This window comes from Chiloscyllium punctatum, chromosome 32 (assembly GCF_047496795.1).
Source record: "Chiloscyllium punctatum isolate Juve2018m chromosome 32, sChiPun1.3, whole genome shotgun sequence".
Lineage (NCBI taxonomy): Eukaryota > Metazoa > Chordata > Chondrichthyes > Orectolobiformes > Hemiscylliidae > Chiloscyllium > Chiloscyllium punctatum.
Window position 1 is genome coordinate 2572077 of NC_092770.1, and position 16975 is coordinate 2589051.

Below are 16975 nucleotides of genomic sequence, written 5' to 3' on the forward strand. Positions count from 1 at the left end.
TTTTGCATGATTGGCTTTGGTGCAAAGTTGGCAAGATTTAAACCTACATTCTTGTCAATGTGTTGCTGACTGTGCCTGAGAGGACTGCTGATCTACACCAATCTTTCATGTTTCCCATTGTGTGCCTGCAGCTTCCTATCTCATTCCATGTCCTAAGATTTTACATTTTTATCTTGAATTGTCCCTTTCACTATTATCATTCCTTCAGTGACTCAGTCCAATGTACTCTTAGCATAGGACTGAATGGACTGACCATTTAATAACCAAACCTTCAGGACTGAACGTGTCCCGCTCCACAGACTGACTTGAAGAGGCCGCCCCAACCGAGAAAAGCCCAGCCCTGGCCTTGTGTCTCTGCATCACTCTGGTGTGCATGTGATTCCCCAGACTGATTGCAGTGGGACTGATCATTTTGCAACCCAGACTGCAAAGACACCGATTTCCAGCCTCTGGTCAGACTATGTGACTGACCATGATCGTCCAACTGGACTGAGACCACATGAGCCTGTTGACTTAGTGGTAGCATCACTTTACTGACCACAGTCCCTGGTTCACCCCACTTCACCCCACTTCACTTCACTTCACTTCACTTCACTTCACTAAGCACTTCAAATATGCTCCTTTGGTTTTGTTTGCTCTTAATTTGCTGGCGCATGCTGTAAGAGTGGTACAGATGGTACAAAGATCAGCAAGGTGGCCTTTGTGTGGAGCCACAGAAAATGGAAGAGATACTAAATGAATATTTTGCATCAGTATTTACTGTGGAAAAGGATATGGAAGTTATAGACTGTAGGGAAATAGATAGTGACATCTTGCAAAATGTCCAGATTTATAGAGGAGGAATTGCTGGATGTCTTGAAATGGTTAAAGGTGGATAAATCCCCAAGACCTGATCAGGTATACCCGAGAACTCTGTGGGAAGCTAGAGAAGTGATTGCTGGGCCTCTTGCTGAGATATTTGTATCATCGATAGTCACAGGGAACTATAGGGAACCTATAAGTCAGGGAACTATAGACCAGTGAGCCTGACCTCAGTGGTGGGCAAGTTGTTGGAGGGAGTATGAGGGACAGGATGTACATGTATTTGGAAAGGCAATGACTGATTCGGGATAGTCAACATGGCTTTGTGCGTGGGAAATCATGTCTCACAAACTTGATTGAGTTTTTTGAAGAAGTAACAAAGAAGATTGATGAGGGCAGAGCAGTAGATGTGATCTATATGGACGTCGGTAAGGCATTCGACAAGGTTCCCCATGGGAGACTGATTAGTAAGGTTAGATCTCACAGAATACAGGGAGAACTAGCCATTTGGATGCAGAACTGGCTCAAAGGTAGAAAACTGAGGGTAGTAGTGGAGGGTAGTTTTTCAGACTGGAGGCCTGTGACCAGTGAAGTGCCACAAGGCCCTCTACTTTTTGTCATTTACATAAATGATTTGGATACGAGCATAAGAGGTACAATTAGTAAGTTTGCAGATGACACCAAAATTGGAGGTGTAGTGGATAGCGAAGAGGGTTAACTCAGATTACAACAGGATCTGGACCAGATGGGCCAATGGGCTGAGAAGTGGCAGATGGAGTTTAATTCTGATAAATGCGAGGTGCTGCATTTTGGGAAAGCAATTCTTAGCAGGATTTATACACTTAATGGTAAGGTTCTAGGGAGTGTTGCTGAATAAAGAGACCTTGGAGTGCAGGCTCATAGCTCCTTGAAAGTGGGGTCGCAGATAGATAGGATAGCGAAGGTGGCGTTTGGTATGCTTTCCTTTATTGGTCAGACTATTGAGTACAGGAGTTGGGAGGTCATGTTACGGCTGTACAGGACATTGGTTAGGCCATTGTTGGAATATTGCATGCAATTCTGGTCTCCTTCCTATTGGAAGGATGTTGTGAAACTTGAAAGAGTTCAGAAAAGATTTACAAGGATGTTGCCAGGGTTGGAGGATCTGAGCTACAGGGAGAGGCTGAACAGGCTGGAGCTGTTTTCCTGGAGCGTCCGAGGCTGAGGGGTGACCTTATAGAGGTTTACAAAATTACGAGGGGCATGGATAGGATAAATAGACAAAGTCTTTTTCCTGGGATCGGGGAGTCCAGAACTAGAGGGCATAGGTTTAGGGTGAGAGGGCAAAGGTATAAAAGAAACCTAAGGAGCAACCTTTTTCATGCAGAGGGTGGTACGTGTATGGAATGAGCTGTCAGAGGAAGTGGTGGAGGCTGGTACAATTGCAACATTTAAGAGGCAATTGGATGGGTATATGAATAGGAAGGGTATGGAGGGATATGGGCCGGGTGCTGGCAGGTGGGACTAGATTGGGTTGGTATATCTGGTCGGCATGGACGGGTTGGACCGAAGGGTCTGTTTCCACACTGTACACCTCTATGACTCTATAAGTGACATGGCCACCCCCTTATCTGTTTAGCACTGTTAGCATGAGAAACTGCTTGCCTCCCACCTCTGTATGAAAGAACAGTGCAAGCCAGCGAAGCAGCCAGCCTGCAAGTTAGCACTGCAGAGCCTATGCATTATAAATCACTGTTGGCTACAGAGGCTGGCTGCGTCAAGTCAGCACAAAGTGAATGAGTGCTAAAAGCCATAAGATGCACTCTGTTTAGATGCATGCAATGCTTGTGTACCCCTGGGCAAAAGAAAGCTGGCAGAAGCAAGCAAGTCGTAAGCTCCTCTGTCCTCTGAAGTCAAGTCCTAGAGAGCTGCGGTTGTGTAGGATTTGATTTGTAAACAGCTATGTTGACATGTTGAGGCTAGTGTTTTGGTGATGCTGTCTTGTGTGGAGGAAGCAGGGGGATGACTTCTGACTTCCATACCAGGAGTTGGTACCATCTCATTTCTCCGGGAAGGAGAGAAAGTTGTGAGCTACATAGTAATGAGATGAGATTAGCTAATAATAAGATGCAAAATATAAAATTATGAAGAGATAAGATAGAAGCAGGGATGTTGTTTCCACTGGCAGGTGCAACTGGATCTAGGGGGCATAGCCTCAAAATAAGGGGGAGCAGATTTCGGACTGATTTGAGGAGGAACATCACCACGCAAAGGGTTGTGAATCTGTGGAATTCTAATTATTAGATTAGATTCCCTACAGTGTGGAAACAGGCCCTTCTGCCCAACAGTGATCCTCCGAAGGGCAACCCACCCCCCTCTGACTAATGCATCTAATACCATGGGCAATTTAATATGGCCAATTCACCTGACCTGCACATGTTTGGACTGTGGGAGGAAGCTGGAGCACCCAGAGGAAACCAGACATGGAGAGAATGTGCAAACTCCACACAGACAGTTGCCCAAGGCTGGAATCAAACCTGGGAGCCTGGTGCTAGCCACTGTGCCACCCTTAAAAAAGAAAGCATAGTCAGTGAAGCAGTTGAGTCTGCCTAGTTAAATGTCTTTAAGGCAAAGATAGATTTTTGAACAGTAAAGATATTAAGGATTATGGTGAGAGGGTAGTACATGAGGCTGAGTCCATGTAAAGATCAGCCATGATCTTATTGAATGATGGAGCTGGCTCCATGGGTCACATGGCCTACACCTATCTCTTATGTTCTAATAAGATCAAGTAATTGCTGCACACACTAGCAAGATTGAGAATCTGCCTTTTAAATCCAAAGGGCTTTTCTCAGTCAGGAATCATCTGATTTTTTTTCTCTTTTTCATTTTTGCCAGTTTCTCTCACCTTTCTTACCATTGCCCATCCCATTCAAAATAATAGAAAATTCTTGCTGTATCGAAGGTCAGATGCTGGAAATTCCGAGGTGGCGATCTTGCCTTTTGATTCCCTTGCCACTTGCTAAAAGGCTAATTTGAGTAGAATGACAGAGTACTCCTCACTCCTCACTGAATGATAAGGGAATGCCTGAATGATTGCAGCTCCAAAAGCACTCAGGCTCAATACAGAGCAAAGCTGTCTGCTTGATTGGCATCCCATCGACCAGAAGCAACAATGACAACATTGCATATCAACCACAGGATGTTCGACAGCAACTCACTGAGGTTCCTTCAGTGGCACCTTCCGAACCCTCGATTTTGACACCAATCTAACTTGCCAGTGCATCATTGCTCCTTCACTTCATTGTCCTGGAACACCCTCCCTTACAACACCACACCAATTTATAAACCTTCTCACTTCTCAATGCTAATAATGGATGGCCAGTAAGTGCTGGCCTTGTCCAAATCTCATGAACAAATCACCACAAACCATTATTCAGGCAGTATTTCTTTCAGAAAGATTTCAATAATGAAACCATTTTTTTCAGATGTGGTATGCATTTAAATTCCTCCAATACGTTTCCAGCAGGTGAAACCCATGACAAGAGTGACCATGTATCAAATTTTGCCATTTAACGTGTTGAAGATTTATGCCGATGGTATCCAGCTCTAACGTTCCACCTTCTCCCATTACTCCAATACTGCGTCTGAAGTGTCAGATTGCACATGAAACCATAAGAAATAGGGAGAGGAATGGACTGTTCAGCCTCTCAATTTTGTGCCATCATTCAAAAGGATCATGGCTCATCCAACACAGTGCTACCCTTTGCTACCCTTTCCCTATAATCCTCATTCTCCTACTGATCAACAATCTTATCTGTCTCAGCCTTAAATATTCACCACGATTCTACTCCATCAGCTCTACATGGCAAGGAGTTCCAAAGACATTCAACTCTGAGAGAAAGAAATTCCTTCTCGTCTCTGTCTTAAACGAGCACTACTTTATTCTGAAACAATGTCCTCTGGTCCTACACTCTTCCATAACCCGCACAGTGTTTACACTGACAAGTCCCTTAAGAATCTTATATGTTTCAATGAGACTACCACCTATTCTTCTTAACTCCATCTGGTGTTCAATCTTGTATTTCTTCTACTTAAAATTATGGTTAGCCATCATAACGTGTATAACAAAAACAGAAATTGCTGGAGAAAGCCACCAGCTTTGGCAGCATTTGTGAGGAAAATAAAGCAGAGTTAACGTTTTGAGTCTGGTGATTCTTCATCAGAACTCCTTTCTGAATCCTGATAACTAGCTTCATCACACCATATCACTGTTGGCATTGTTTTGTCTAATTCAGGGCTTCCCAAAGTAGTGTCAAGTAATGAAGTGGAGCTTAGAAACTGAAATTTTGGGGTTGTGAATTTTGAGGCAGCAATTGCTGAATCCGATTCCCTCTCTCCAGTGGGAAACACCTATTTAATTTGTTAAAGTCTTGTGTTGGTATGGGCATGGATTTACTTATTACCTAGTAAGGTAAAGAAACGTCTGGAAATGAACCTTTCAGCTCAGCAAGCAAACCTACATCCATAGATTTATTTTCTTCTTGTTTCCAATGCCAGTGTAATGAAGAAATACCTGGCAATGCTATCAATCCATTTTTGTGAAACAACTATACTCCAGTTTGGTCAAAATATTCAGCAGTTTGAAGTAAGCTATCAGACTGTGACCAAGAAAACAAAGCCACATCTTATCCTATTAACCCCCACACAGGCAAGTTAAACATCCACAATGTGCTCATTTTGTTGGCCCTTTCATATTGCTACTTTTAAGCTTAGTAATTGAAGAAACCTGAACTAATTCAAATAGCCTTTAGGACTCCATTCCATTTCTAGTCACTGACCACAATCTAAACAACTGAATTGTTGTACTAATTTGGCACCAGAACAGTTTCTCTTTGTAGTGTTAGACTAGCAGTCCCTCAGACAAGCAGAATATATCTGTCAGCAGATAATATTCTCCTTTGGGCAGAATAGGTTGACTGAAGAGACTTGTTGTCCCTCCTGTCCAGTTGTAATGCTCCACGTTTTGCTGCTAAATTAATACTGACTTTAATAACACTCGTATTAAATCATCCAACAACATGTGACAAGGAAAAGATAACCTGTGAATTGCGAATTGTTATAAACTACTGAATAATTTACACCACTTTGCTGTTTGTCATGCCAAAAAAGCAGCTCCCTGAGAGTTTCATGAAATGTCTATGTTTGCACACTGTTGGAATTTTATTTGACACCAGCCGAAGCTGCTGTTTGACAGTGTGAGTACCTTGCTATTGAGGATATTTTTGCTTTTGTAATGTCACTCAATCTCTCTGGCCTAGGAAGAAAATAAACAAAACTGTGGATTTCATTCTTATAGCTAATAAATAAATTGTTTGGGATTTTAAAAATTTAACTTTAATAAACTTGCATTTCATTTTTTTTCTCCTCCTTATCCAATTTTTATTTTGCTTTTTCTGGATATGATGACACTAATTCATTCTCCTTCCATATCTTTCATTTGTCTTTCTCCATCCCTTAAATCTCCATAAGACCATTGGAGCAGAAATTAGGTTATTTGGCCCATCAAGTCTGCTCTGCCATTCAGTCATGGCTGATGATAGGTTTTTCAACCCCATTCTCCTGCTTTCTCCATGTAACCTTTGATCCCCTTGGTAGTCAAGAACTTATGTATCTCTTTTTTTAAATGCACTCAATGACATGGCCTCCACAGCCCTCTGTGGCAATGAATTCCATAGATTCACCACTCTGACGAAAGAAGTTTCTCCTCATCTCTGTTCTAAAGGTCCCTTTATTCTAAGGCTGTGCCCTCAGGTCCTCGTCTCTCCTGCCAGTGGAAACTTCTTCCCAACGTCCACTCTGCTCAGGCCATTCAGTATTCTATAAGTTTTAATCAGATCCAGCCCCCCCCCCCCCATCCTTCTAAACTCCAAGTATAGTCCCAGAGTCCTCAATTGTTTCTCATATCTCATTGGTTAAGAAGAGACACTGTTGGTTTCAAATATTTAACAACAGCCTGTAACTGTCACTGGGTTATTTCATCTTGCATTTCTGTAAGAGAACAAGTCAAAAAAGATTTTGAGCTAAGTAGTGGGAGAAAAACTTGCAGGACCCACCAGAGGATACACCTCTCCTGCAAAACCCCCACCAATGTGAATGTGTCCATATGCTTTTAATTGAATTACAGCGGATTGCTACAGACCTTCACTAGACTCTGCAAATTTGAGCAGCTACAATACAAGGTTGACATCTGATTCCCTGAAAGTGTTACACTCTGTTCCTTAAAGTTATTTCACTGCTTACCCAAAATGATTTTTGCTCTGGTCATTTCCTACCTTCACTGGTAGGACATGTCCAGATCAAAACATTCAATTTTAGTCCAGGTACACCAGTGTACCATAGCCTGCTGCAAATGAGATTAGCCTTGCAGCTGTTGATTTGCAATTCCTGTCATCTTACTGTTGGAGATGTAATTGTATTTTCTTAGCAGCAACTTGTGCGATTTCTCTTTTATCGTATTGCTGAACAATCAACTTGGAGTTTAGTAAATGTAGAAAGAATGGCATTTAATGACTTGCCTCCATTACTTTCTCATTTACAGATGTAAATCCCTTCTCAAGTGGTTTCTACTGATACTGGTCAACATGTCAAATCTTCATTGATACTAACTGCCATATGTTAAGATTTGACTACGCTTCTTAAAGTGATGCTGATTACACTTTTTTTTATTAAACTGACTTCCTTGCAACAGTTCTTTCTGCTTCCTTATTCAGACATAAAGCTAATGAATTGTGCTGTCCACAAAACTAGGCAACCAATGCTGACATGGAGTATAATGCAGTGAATTGATGTAGCAAATTGTGCTTGGGCCTCTTTTATGCATTAGTGAGAAATCTCCTGAGAATTATGTTATTGTCATTGAAGTGTGTGGTACATTGCAAAACCACTTCCACAAATACATGAGAAGCTGAGTTAATGTGATAGTGTGTCTTTCTTAGGCAGATGCATGGTTATTTCAAACTGTCTTTCAGTCAGGCACAGGTTTATAAGCAGGAAGCCAAGCCATTTGCAACTAATGCATTGCAATAAATATAATTTGATACTTTGGTGTCACTGTTATCTGAAATAAATAGGAATATTGAGCATCAAGATACACCAAATATTTGTCATTAACATAAGTTTTTATTGAGAAAATTAGATGAAGAGAAGCTGTTTACAACTTTAGAATCAAATGACAAAATAATTATTAAAAAAAATTTAATATTACACACCTTCAACAAATGCTGAAAAAAATCATAATCCATAAACAGGAGGAGCTGCCTGAATGATATCAAATTGATTCCTTTTGGTTCATCATTTGACCAAGTCATTAAATTCTATTAATGTTGGGTATATTCATCATGAATTCCTCCCTCAGTTGTATACTTATCTCTGCTTGTAATAGACTTGAAGTCTGAATTATAATGTGCTTCTATTACACAACTGAGGCACTTCGTTACAAAATTAAAATATAAACCACTGTTAGACCCAGAGGCTGGACATTAAAAATATTAAAGGCTATAAATCTTGTAATGTATAATAATTTCCTCAATACAATACATTTTTTTTAAGCTTGTCAGTCCTTCTTTATCATCTTAACCATTTGTTTTATTTTGTTTGTGCTGTTCTATAATTCAGTTTTTAATTTGATTATCCTTTTATGTTTGGATACCTTTATTGAATTGTACTTTGTTTGTCTTCACCTGCTTCAGATCACTTTCTTTTTGCTTCTTAATGCCATTCCTTATGTGAAGGGACTGAAGTCCTCTGTGACCTCTGCTTATTAACAGTTACTAGGAGATACTTGTATGACCCAAGCAATTTTCTAACAGAATCGACAAGATTCCCAACTACTTGTGTATGCTGCTGAACTATAACAAGCAACTCTGCAAGCATCTTTCCTGAAATGTATATGGATAACTCACTATTTCTAGAGAAGTAATTTAAAATAAATGGGGTCAAAAATTCAGCAAATTTAATGCCAACCTTAAATTCACAGAAAGATCTGTCGTAATTGTAAGTGTGGCCAAGAAGAACATGATGTCCTCACTGGTAACGAAGAAGACAAGAAAGTGGGCAAACTTTTTGAGGATACAAAATACACAAGTCTCATTGCAAAACTTAAAACCGATGGTATCCCTGTTTACAAACGCAATACGGTAACACTCACCAACCCGATAGCAGCCAAGAAAGATGTATCCATCAAGACTGTTACGTATGAGTGGGCTCCACCGGTCCAAAATCAAGCTTTGGTAAGTGCATAATAAATAAATGTCACTTTGTATGTAACTCTATCTATCCTCAAAAGTGGTATCGTTAATTACTTCTGTTGTAAGTGAAAGAAAATTCTGACTTGTATACTCTTTTTGAAAAGAAATCTTCAAATTGTCATTATGGTTTACTGGTCACTAATAACTCTCAATTTTTTTTTGATACTACAGCAGTGACCATATCAATGATTACATGCATCTCAAGAAATTTTAGATTAAAAATTATTGTGGCTTTGGGGGAAAAGATTTACTCATCTAACTGTATTTGATAGCATAACAATGTCCTTTAACTTTTCCGTGGAAGCCAGTATTGTTTGGCTTTTTGCCATTCCAGAAGTACTTACATCACAACAGCTGCAGATTTTATCTTGTTTTATCTAGAGCTGGAAAATTATCATCTAATAAAAATGCTTATGGAAGGTTTAATTCAGTCAGTCCAGCAGGGTGATGATTTGGAAAACCGCTTTGTTTTATCCTTGGACAGTGCAGTTAGTTGCTTTGTGTGTTCCTTCGGAGGCAAATAAGGGAAAGACTTGTCTTGCTTGAGTCACAAACTTGGAAAGCTGTGATATCCAACTAATTCTTTCCTTTTGAAGGCTGTGCGATACATGGAACTGCTACCAAAGGAGAAGCAGCCGGTTGCTGGCTCAGAGGGAGCTCAGTATCGAAAGAAGCAGTTGGCTAAGCAGTTGCCTGCACATGATCAAGATCCTTCAAAGTGCCATGAGTTGTCTGTTAATGAGGTGAAACAGATGGAGCAGTTTGTGAAGAAATACAAGAATGAAGCTCTTGGTGTTGGCGACATCAAACTCCCAGATGAAATGGAAGCACAGTCTAAAGAACAAGGCAAAACTGATGCTGGTGAAAGAAGTACCACAGTTGCTGTTGGATCAGTGGCTGGACAACCAGCGACAAAATATGTAAGTATCAAAATTATATCGATAAGGTGGAGCTTAACAGTTATAGACATTACCTTTTCAGACTGGCTCAATATTTTTAAGCTGCAGAGTTCTAAACAAACTATTCTGAATGGAAACTCTAGCATCTGTCCGTAAATAATGAGTCTAGACTATTTTCTTTTCACTGCAATGATATAAATCTTCTCAAAGGATGTGGTATTAAAATTCAACTGTTTTAATAACCTGAAGTATTTTGAAAATATTTACATTTACACTTGGAACACCATGATTTTAAGTGACTCCTGTTTTAACAATTACAAAATGATCTGCCCTCCTATTTTCCATGTGTAGGTTTGCAAATAGTGTGCTTTCACATTTTAAGGCTGTATGTATATTGTGTCAGAGGATGATGGTAAGACTTGGTCCAAAGTTGATTTGATTTCTTTTGACAACTTATTTTTCTTCCAGCACTGCCTCATTAATGCATGTTTGAGTTTCATGTCTGGGTTCTAAGACAAAACTATACTTTGACTGTCCCTGTAAGTGCAAATATCTTTAAAATACCTTGATTACCCCTTTTTATTTAGTTGCATGATCAAGTGATTGTGTTTCACCATAGGGCAATAATCTTGCCTCAGGGAGGCATTGGAAAATAAAATTAAATCTTGAGTTCACTTACCTGTAGATGAGGCTGATGGCAAGCCATCTGTACGTCATGTCCTAACTGAAAGGTTAACAAATGTAATGTAGACACTTACCCACACCACACAACAGCAAGTAAAAGTTGATATGTGTGAGAGAGAAAGAAAAAGAGAGAGAGATATAAGGCACTACATAAGTACAATCTCCTATTCAATTCACTTTCTCTTGCTCTCCCCTCTGCACCCAGTGAAATAAATAAACTAGCTGATTCTAATTACATTGCAATTGAGATATTGGACTTCTTAAACAGTAAGGGCTCTAGAAAACATTCACTGGACAAATGACACGCAGCTGCTGTTTGTTTCGTGTTCTCAGACTCAACCTCTCTATTTTCACTTTCTTTATCTTTTCTTGCTCTCTTTTCCTTCCTTCGTTCCTCTCTCTCTCTCCCTCTCTCTCTCTCTCTCTCTCTCTCTCTCTCTCTCTGTCTGTCTGTCTGTCTGTCTGTCTGTCTCTCTCACACATACACACCTCCTGGGTGAGGATGGATGAACAGGCTCCCCTGCTTGGTCAACTGCCCCCAGGGTTTGTCACAACATGTTTAATTTTAATTTTACATAAGTGTCCTTCTGCTTGAATACCTTCCTCACAGATGAAAACAACCTAGGTTTTAAAAGGCATCATTTTAATTGGGCTATCTTGAGTTAGCAAAAGAGGAAATGTGTTACTTACTAAATGTGAGAAGAAATAAGAACAGAATATGCATATATAGGGATAGGAATAAGAAGTGACTCGAAAACAATGTTTGAAGCAGGATATACAAATCAGTTTCTCAGTTGTAACTGCCAGTAATATTGCATGTGTCTGGTAGCATTCATGTTGACATTCTGAGATTCTCAGCTTTGCAAATTGATTGAAATCCCTTTTTGTCCTGGTTCATTTCAACAGTGGCTGGCTGGCAACCTTTCCTTACATGCAGGGCAGTGCTGTTTAACGGGTGTTCTTAAAGCTATGACCTTCAAAATACATTAATCCACATACTAATATGTCAGGCCACCAACATACACAGGCCAGGGTTGAAATTCATTTTTTGTACATCCCTGGATGAGCAAAACAATCCCTGTAGGGATTGCTTCTGTGAGGAAAGAGTTGGGTAGTCAGTCTCTCATTATCTCTTCCTTTTTAATCCTTCTATTTGAAGTCTGCTTGCCTCTGTAAAGGTATGATATTCCATGAATCTGTACAGGACTCTGCCAGATAGTCACTAAAATATCTCTATTTACTTTTTCATCTCCTTGAAAAGGTGGCTCCGTGGTTAGCATTGCTGCCTCACAGTGCAAGGTGCCTGATTCCACCCTCAGGAGACTGTGTCGAATTTGCACATTTTTTTTCTGTCTTTGTCTGGCTTTCCTCCAGGTGCTCGGGCTTCCTCCCACAGTCCAAAGATGTGTGGGTTAGGTGGATTGGCCATGCTAAATTGCCCAGAGTGTCCAGGGATGTGTTGGCTAGTAGGGTTAGCCATGGGAAATGCAGGGATACAGGGAAGGGATTGGGAGTGGGGTGGACTCAACGGGCTGAATGGCCTCTTCCAGACTACAGGGATTCTATGATTTTCTGAAATTACATCCCGTGTTATCTTTTGGATATACTTTACCTCTTTTTAAAAAGAAAACATGAGAATTACAAGTTTAACATGACCAAAGGTGAACCAGGAATGTGATCCTTCATCTTAACACCTGCAAGTATGATGGGATCTTAGTTGTACATAAATATAATGTGTTGGTGTGTATAGCTATTAACAGAGAACCTAAACAGTCCTACTACTTTATGAAATTTAAATCGTTGTAACCAAAAATCCCTGTTTTTAGATGTTTTATTTGTAGTGCTGATAACACTGGCTTGAAGTTGCAGAAAGAAATTAAGGGAGTTGAATGACACTCTGTAACGTTCAGTTCATGATGTGGGTTATGCCAATCGAGTAAACAAGAGGAGGGCAAGCTTGGAAAGGGAGAGGGTTGTAGGTATTGGAGGGTTGGAATCATAGGTGATGTGGGTGGGAGTTGCTGAAGGAATTTAGGGATTGTAACCAGGAAAAGTGTGGTTAGGGTCCAGGTTTCAAATATGAATTGCAGTGGAGAAAGGGCAGCCTCCAAGCCCACAGACAAATGCTAATATAGCATCAGGTCACTATAGTAAAACCAATGCCATGGAGGCTACTTTGGGCTTGGTCAATGATCAATGATAATCTGGCAGATGGAGTTAATATGCATTCATGTGAGTTGCTTGCCTTCCTTGTTGACAGTAATCCATAAACCTGGTTTCTCTGAGCACAGACTGATGGTGCCAGCTACCTTTCCCTTCCTTTCTTGTAGTGCAGTGGTGTTTAACGTCTGTTGTCAAAGCTATAAACTTCAGAGCACACTGGTCCACATACTAACATGTCAGACTGTTAATGCACACAGGCTACCAGGCAAACCTATCTTGGAAAAGATATTAATCAACTTTTAGACCTCTTATTCATTTTTTGCAAAATGCCTGTTGCCTGACTCTGGTTTGGAGAAATGCCACCTCTATAACACCTTGATTAATTTGTGAAGCAGCAACCTTCAATCAGGATTGTGTGTGTGTATGCTTCCTACCCCAATTCTGGGGATGTGCTAGGCTGTTCTGGAAGCCTGCAATGCAGCCCAATCTCCAGGTGTTAATCTCTAATCTCATAGATTTCTATGTTCTAACTGAAATTAAAAGCTTTTGTAATGGAAAGCATAAGGTCATTTTCAAATTCTTTCCTTAGGAATTTTTGTTTGAAGTTGCTGCTGTGGAAGGAGCATTGAACCAGTAAATTACTTTTGGTTATGTCTCCTTTTATAGTTGTAAATTGGATACAAAGCAACCAGAGTTGATTCAGGAGCATGAACATTTCATTTATATACTGTAGATAAATGAATAATTCCATTGCTTTTTTTTCATTTTTCAAACAAAAATGGGATTGCTTGTTAGAACGAGGCCTGCGCTGCTAATTCATTTTTACTAGAACTCAAAAAATTTGTTTTGAGCAATTTTGTGAATTCACTATACCCACAACTCTGCATTCTAATTTCTATTTAACATTATATCAGGACTGTGAATGGCTGTCCCATTTAATTTGTTCTGATTCAAATCCAAGGGCTGATTTAATAACTGAACAGGCAAATGTTTTACGTGGTCAAGTGAAATGCTTCATATTTGGGAACAGCAGTAATGTTTCTCCATTACTAAGAGGAGAATGGAAAACCATCTCCCAGCTTGATAGAGAAATTCTTGTTTATTGTTCACTCTATTGTTTGCAGTGTCAGTGATTGATCCTTTCCTCCAATACTGCTTCAGCAGTGACAAATTTTCCACATTAAAATGGCACTCTTCTGCATATATATGTTCTAGCCCAAAAAAGAGCATCCAAAATGAGGTCTTGAGCTGGAATGTGGTTTATTCTGCCATTTGGAGCAAAATGTAATCTTGACAAAGGAGTTGATGTTTGCTTCAGGAACAGATGCTGAAAAATTATCACGGCTTTGGCAATTAAATGACCTAAACTCGTGAAGAAAATGCGTGATATTTATGTGATTCATGTCTCAAATGCTGACCTCTTTACTGGTCAAAAGTAATTACCAAATGAAGCTATCAAGTCTGCCCTTCTAAGTGTATTTTGTTTTTAAATGCCCATTATGATTTTTTAATAAGATGTTTTGCCATTTCATTCTGTTGGCATAAGCCTGGGCACTTCTATTGCTGGATTAGTGCTGCAGGATTTGTATCCTTGCAATTTCTCACTTTAATTGACAGCTACAAGTGGTTTTAGACTCTTTGAAGTGAGACGATGAATTCCACTGTTTGTTGTTGTAAGGTTGTATGTAGTAAAGGATTATAAATTGACTTTTTGATTTTTTTTTCTTTGTAAAGTTGACAACAGACACTTAATAATGTACTTTATAGAAGTTTATTTTGCATCCTGTCTGCATGGGACCTGAGGTCTGACTGTGGCAGAAGGGAAACGGGTTGTGGATGAGTGCACGGGTTGTTATGTGTTGACATTATATTGTCGTAGAGACTCTCAATGAGAAAAGAAGCATGATTTGGCATAGAGTGTATGAAGAGATATCAGCTGGCATTGAGATATTGGGAGTGGGGGGTGAAGGAGGTAAGGGATGGCAGAAAATTTGAGTTTTAAAATATCAAACTTATACATAGTGCCTGTGCACTGTAGCAAGCCTTCCACCTCACAGGGAGCCACACCACCCTGGTATGAAAATCTGATATTCCGGGGTATTATTTTCCTCAGATCTCTGTTGTGGGCTTGGGAAATGTCCCAACTCTGTTGAAAACGAAAATCCAAACCAATTTTGCAACCTTCTGGAAAAGGCAAAAGTAGATGGCTGTATGAGTTGCACTCATTTCAGGAATGGACTTGCACCTACTCTTTGTAAGCATAGTTTCTAATGCTAGAATTGAGGGCTGGTCTTATTCGATTGTCTGGGCAGATGCTTAGAAACAGTGTTAGCTGCCTTCTGTGGGTAAATAAGGTGCATAACGTTTTTTTTTTAAATTTGGCAATGAAGTTTTAGTATTGAGCCTAAACAGTCAAGATTCTTGAACATTCCTCATGAAGTATAATAACAATAAAACTCTTGTGTGGAGCTAGAAGTCACAGTTGCTAAAACGACCCAGACTAATTTTTGAGCCAAAGAAACTGCCTTAAACACTTTTTGGCTGAAAATGGTAAAAAGAAATTCTTTTGTAGAAACGGAAAAACCATTATCTCTATAGTGCACTACCATGTGTTATAGATACAGTCCAAAATGTTTTTCTCACAATGAATTATTGTGAAATATAACCATAAAAATGGCAATGAGATAGCAAAATGGATCATCTGTTTTGATGGTGGAAGTGGAAAGAAATTTGGTCTGGAAATGCAATTGGCATTTTTTCCTTCTGTATGGTACCATTTCCAGATTCAAAAAATAAACAAAAAGCAAAATTAGACTGGACCAATCAAGGGGTTTCACTTTAAAAGGTGCCAGAAGACAAAATGGACATTTGCAGACTAAATAAAGTTGCAATATTTATCCAAAAGAGATTTTTACCTTGTCAAATAAAACATTCGATAGGAAAATACAATGGGGGAGAAATATATTCATGTCTTACTGTTTTTGTATTTGATTCATCAGGGGAAAGTAGTTCAAAAACTGCTACCTATGTGGCATTTTTTGATGTTAGTAATGAAATATGCCACCCAAGTGAAATTATACCATTATATATTATTTTCCTTACAAGGCAAAGAGTTTTCATTTTGCAAGATAATATAAAGCCTCTGATACAGAACCGACCGCTAATTTTCAATCTCTCACAAACTTGACTTCAAATTGAACTAAAGATCTGTGTTAACGTTTCAGGTCCAGAGACTCTTCTTCAGACTGGACCCAAAATGTTTGTTGTTTCTCTCTCCACAAATTATGTCAGACCTGCTGACCTTATCCATCAATTTCTGTTTTTATTTTAGATTTCTAGCATCCACAGTTCTGTGAGCTTTTTTTTAAAAACCAATTTGCTGTCTTTCTTTTTATCAAATAAAGTCCCATTATCACACTGAGCTATTGAGCTAAAAAAAGTTCTGGGATAAGAGAGTATAAATTTATAGCTAGCTATTTCTTTTTAAACTGATCAGCAGATTAACCAAGCTGATGAACATATCTTAAAAATTATTAATTTGACAAGTTAGAGCTCACATACTTGGTAATTGATTTTATTACATTGAAGAAAAAAACACACAACTCAATGAAATTGCTGATGAATGTTATTTTCCAAGTGTTCCAAGTTTCCAAATATTTGTTGTATAAAACATGAAGGAGTTATCAATGATATTTTCACTAGATTACACCTTGGTGGGAGGGAAGAAGAAGTGGCTCCATGTTCTTGAAATTTATTTTTTCTGATTGATAATCTTCTTGGGGGGGTTATCTTTCAGATATCGAGCAAGAAATATTGGGCTGGATTTTACCAAAAAGCAGCTAATTATCAAGTGCTGAGATTTTTATTGACTGTTTCTCCCCTTGAGCTTTAAGTGAGTTTTTGCTGCAATTCTCTGCTAAACATACTGAGTTTCGAAGGAATAAGAAGGATAACTCTATTCTGTCAGAAGGTTGAGCCTTTGGAACTCCTTGCCAAAGAGAGCTAAGAGGACAGAGTCCTTGTGTTTATTTAAGGCTGAGTTAGATAAATGATCTGTCTGTCTATCAGTAGGGAAATCGAGGGTTATGGGCAAAGGACAACAGAGTGGACAAGAGGAGTGTCGGATCCTATGGCTGAGCA

At 39.3% G+C, this 16975-nt stretch overlaps 1 protein-coding gene across 1 annotated transcript in view; it reads left to right on the top strand.

Moving 5' to 3' along the window:
* The window catches only part of tes (testis derived transcript (3 LIM domains)), a 53222-nt gene that overhangs the window by 21728 nt on the left and 14519 nt on the right, over positions 1-16975 (top strand). The window contains exons 3-4 of the mRNA XM_072551488.1: positions 8819-9071; positions 9686-10009. Coding sequence (XP_072407589.1) covers positions 8819-9071; positions 9686-10009 — 577 coding nt within the window. The remainder of the gene's footprint in view (positions 1-8818; positions 9072-9685; positions 10010-16975) is intronic.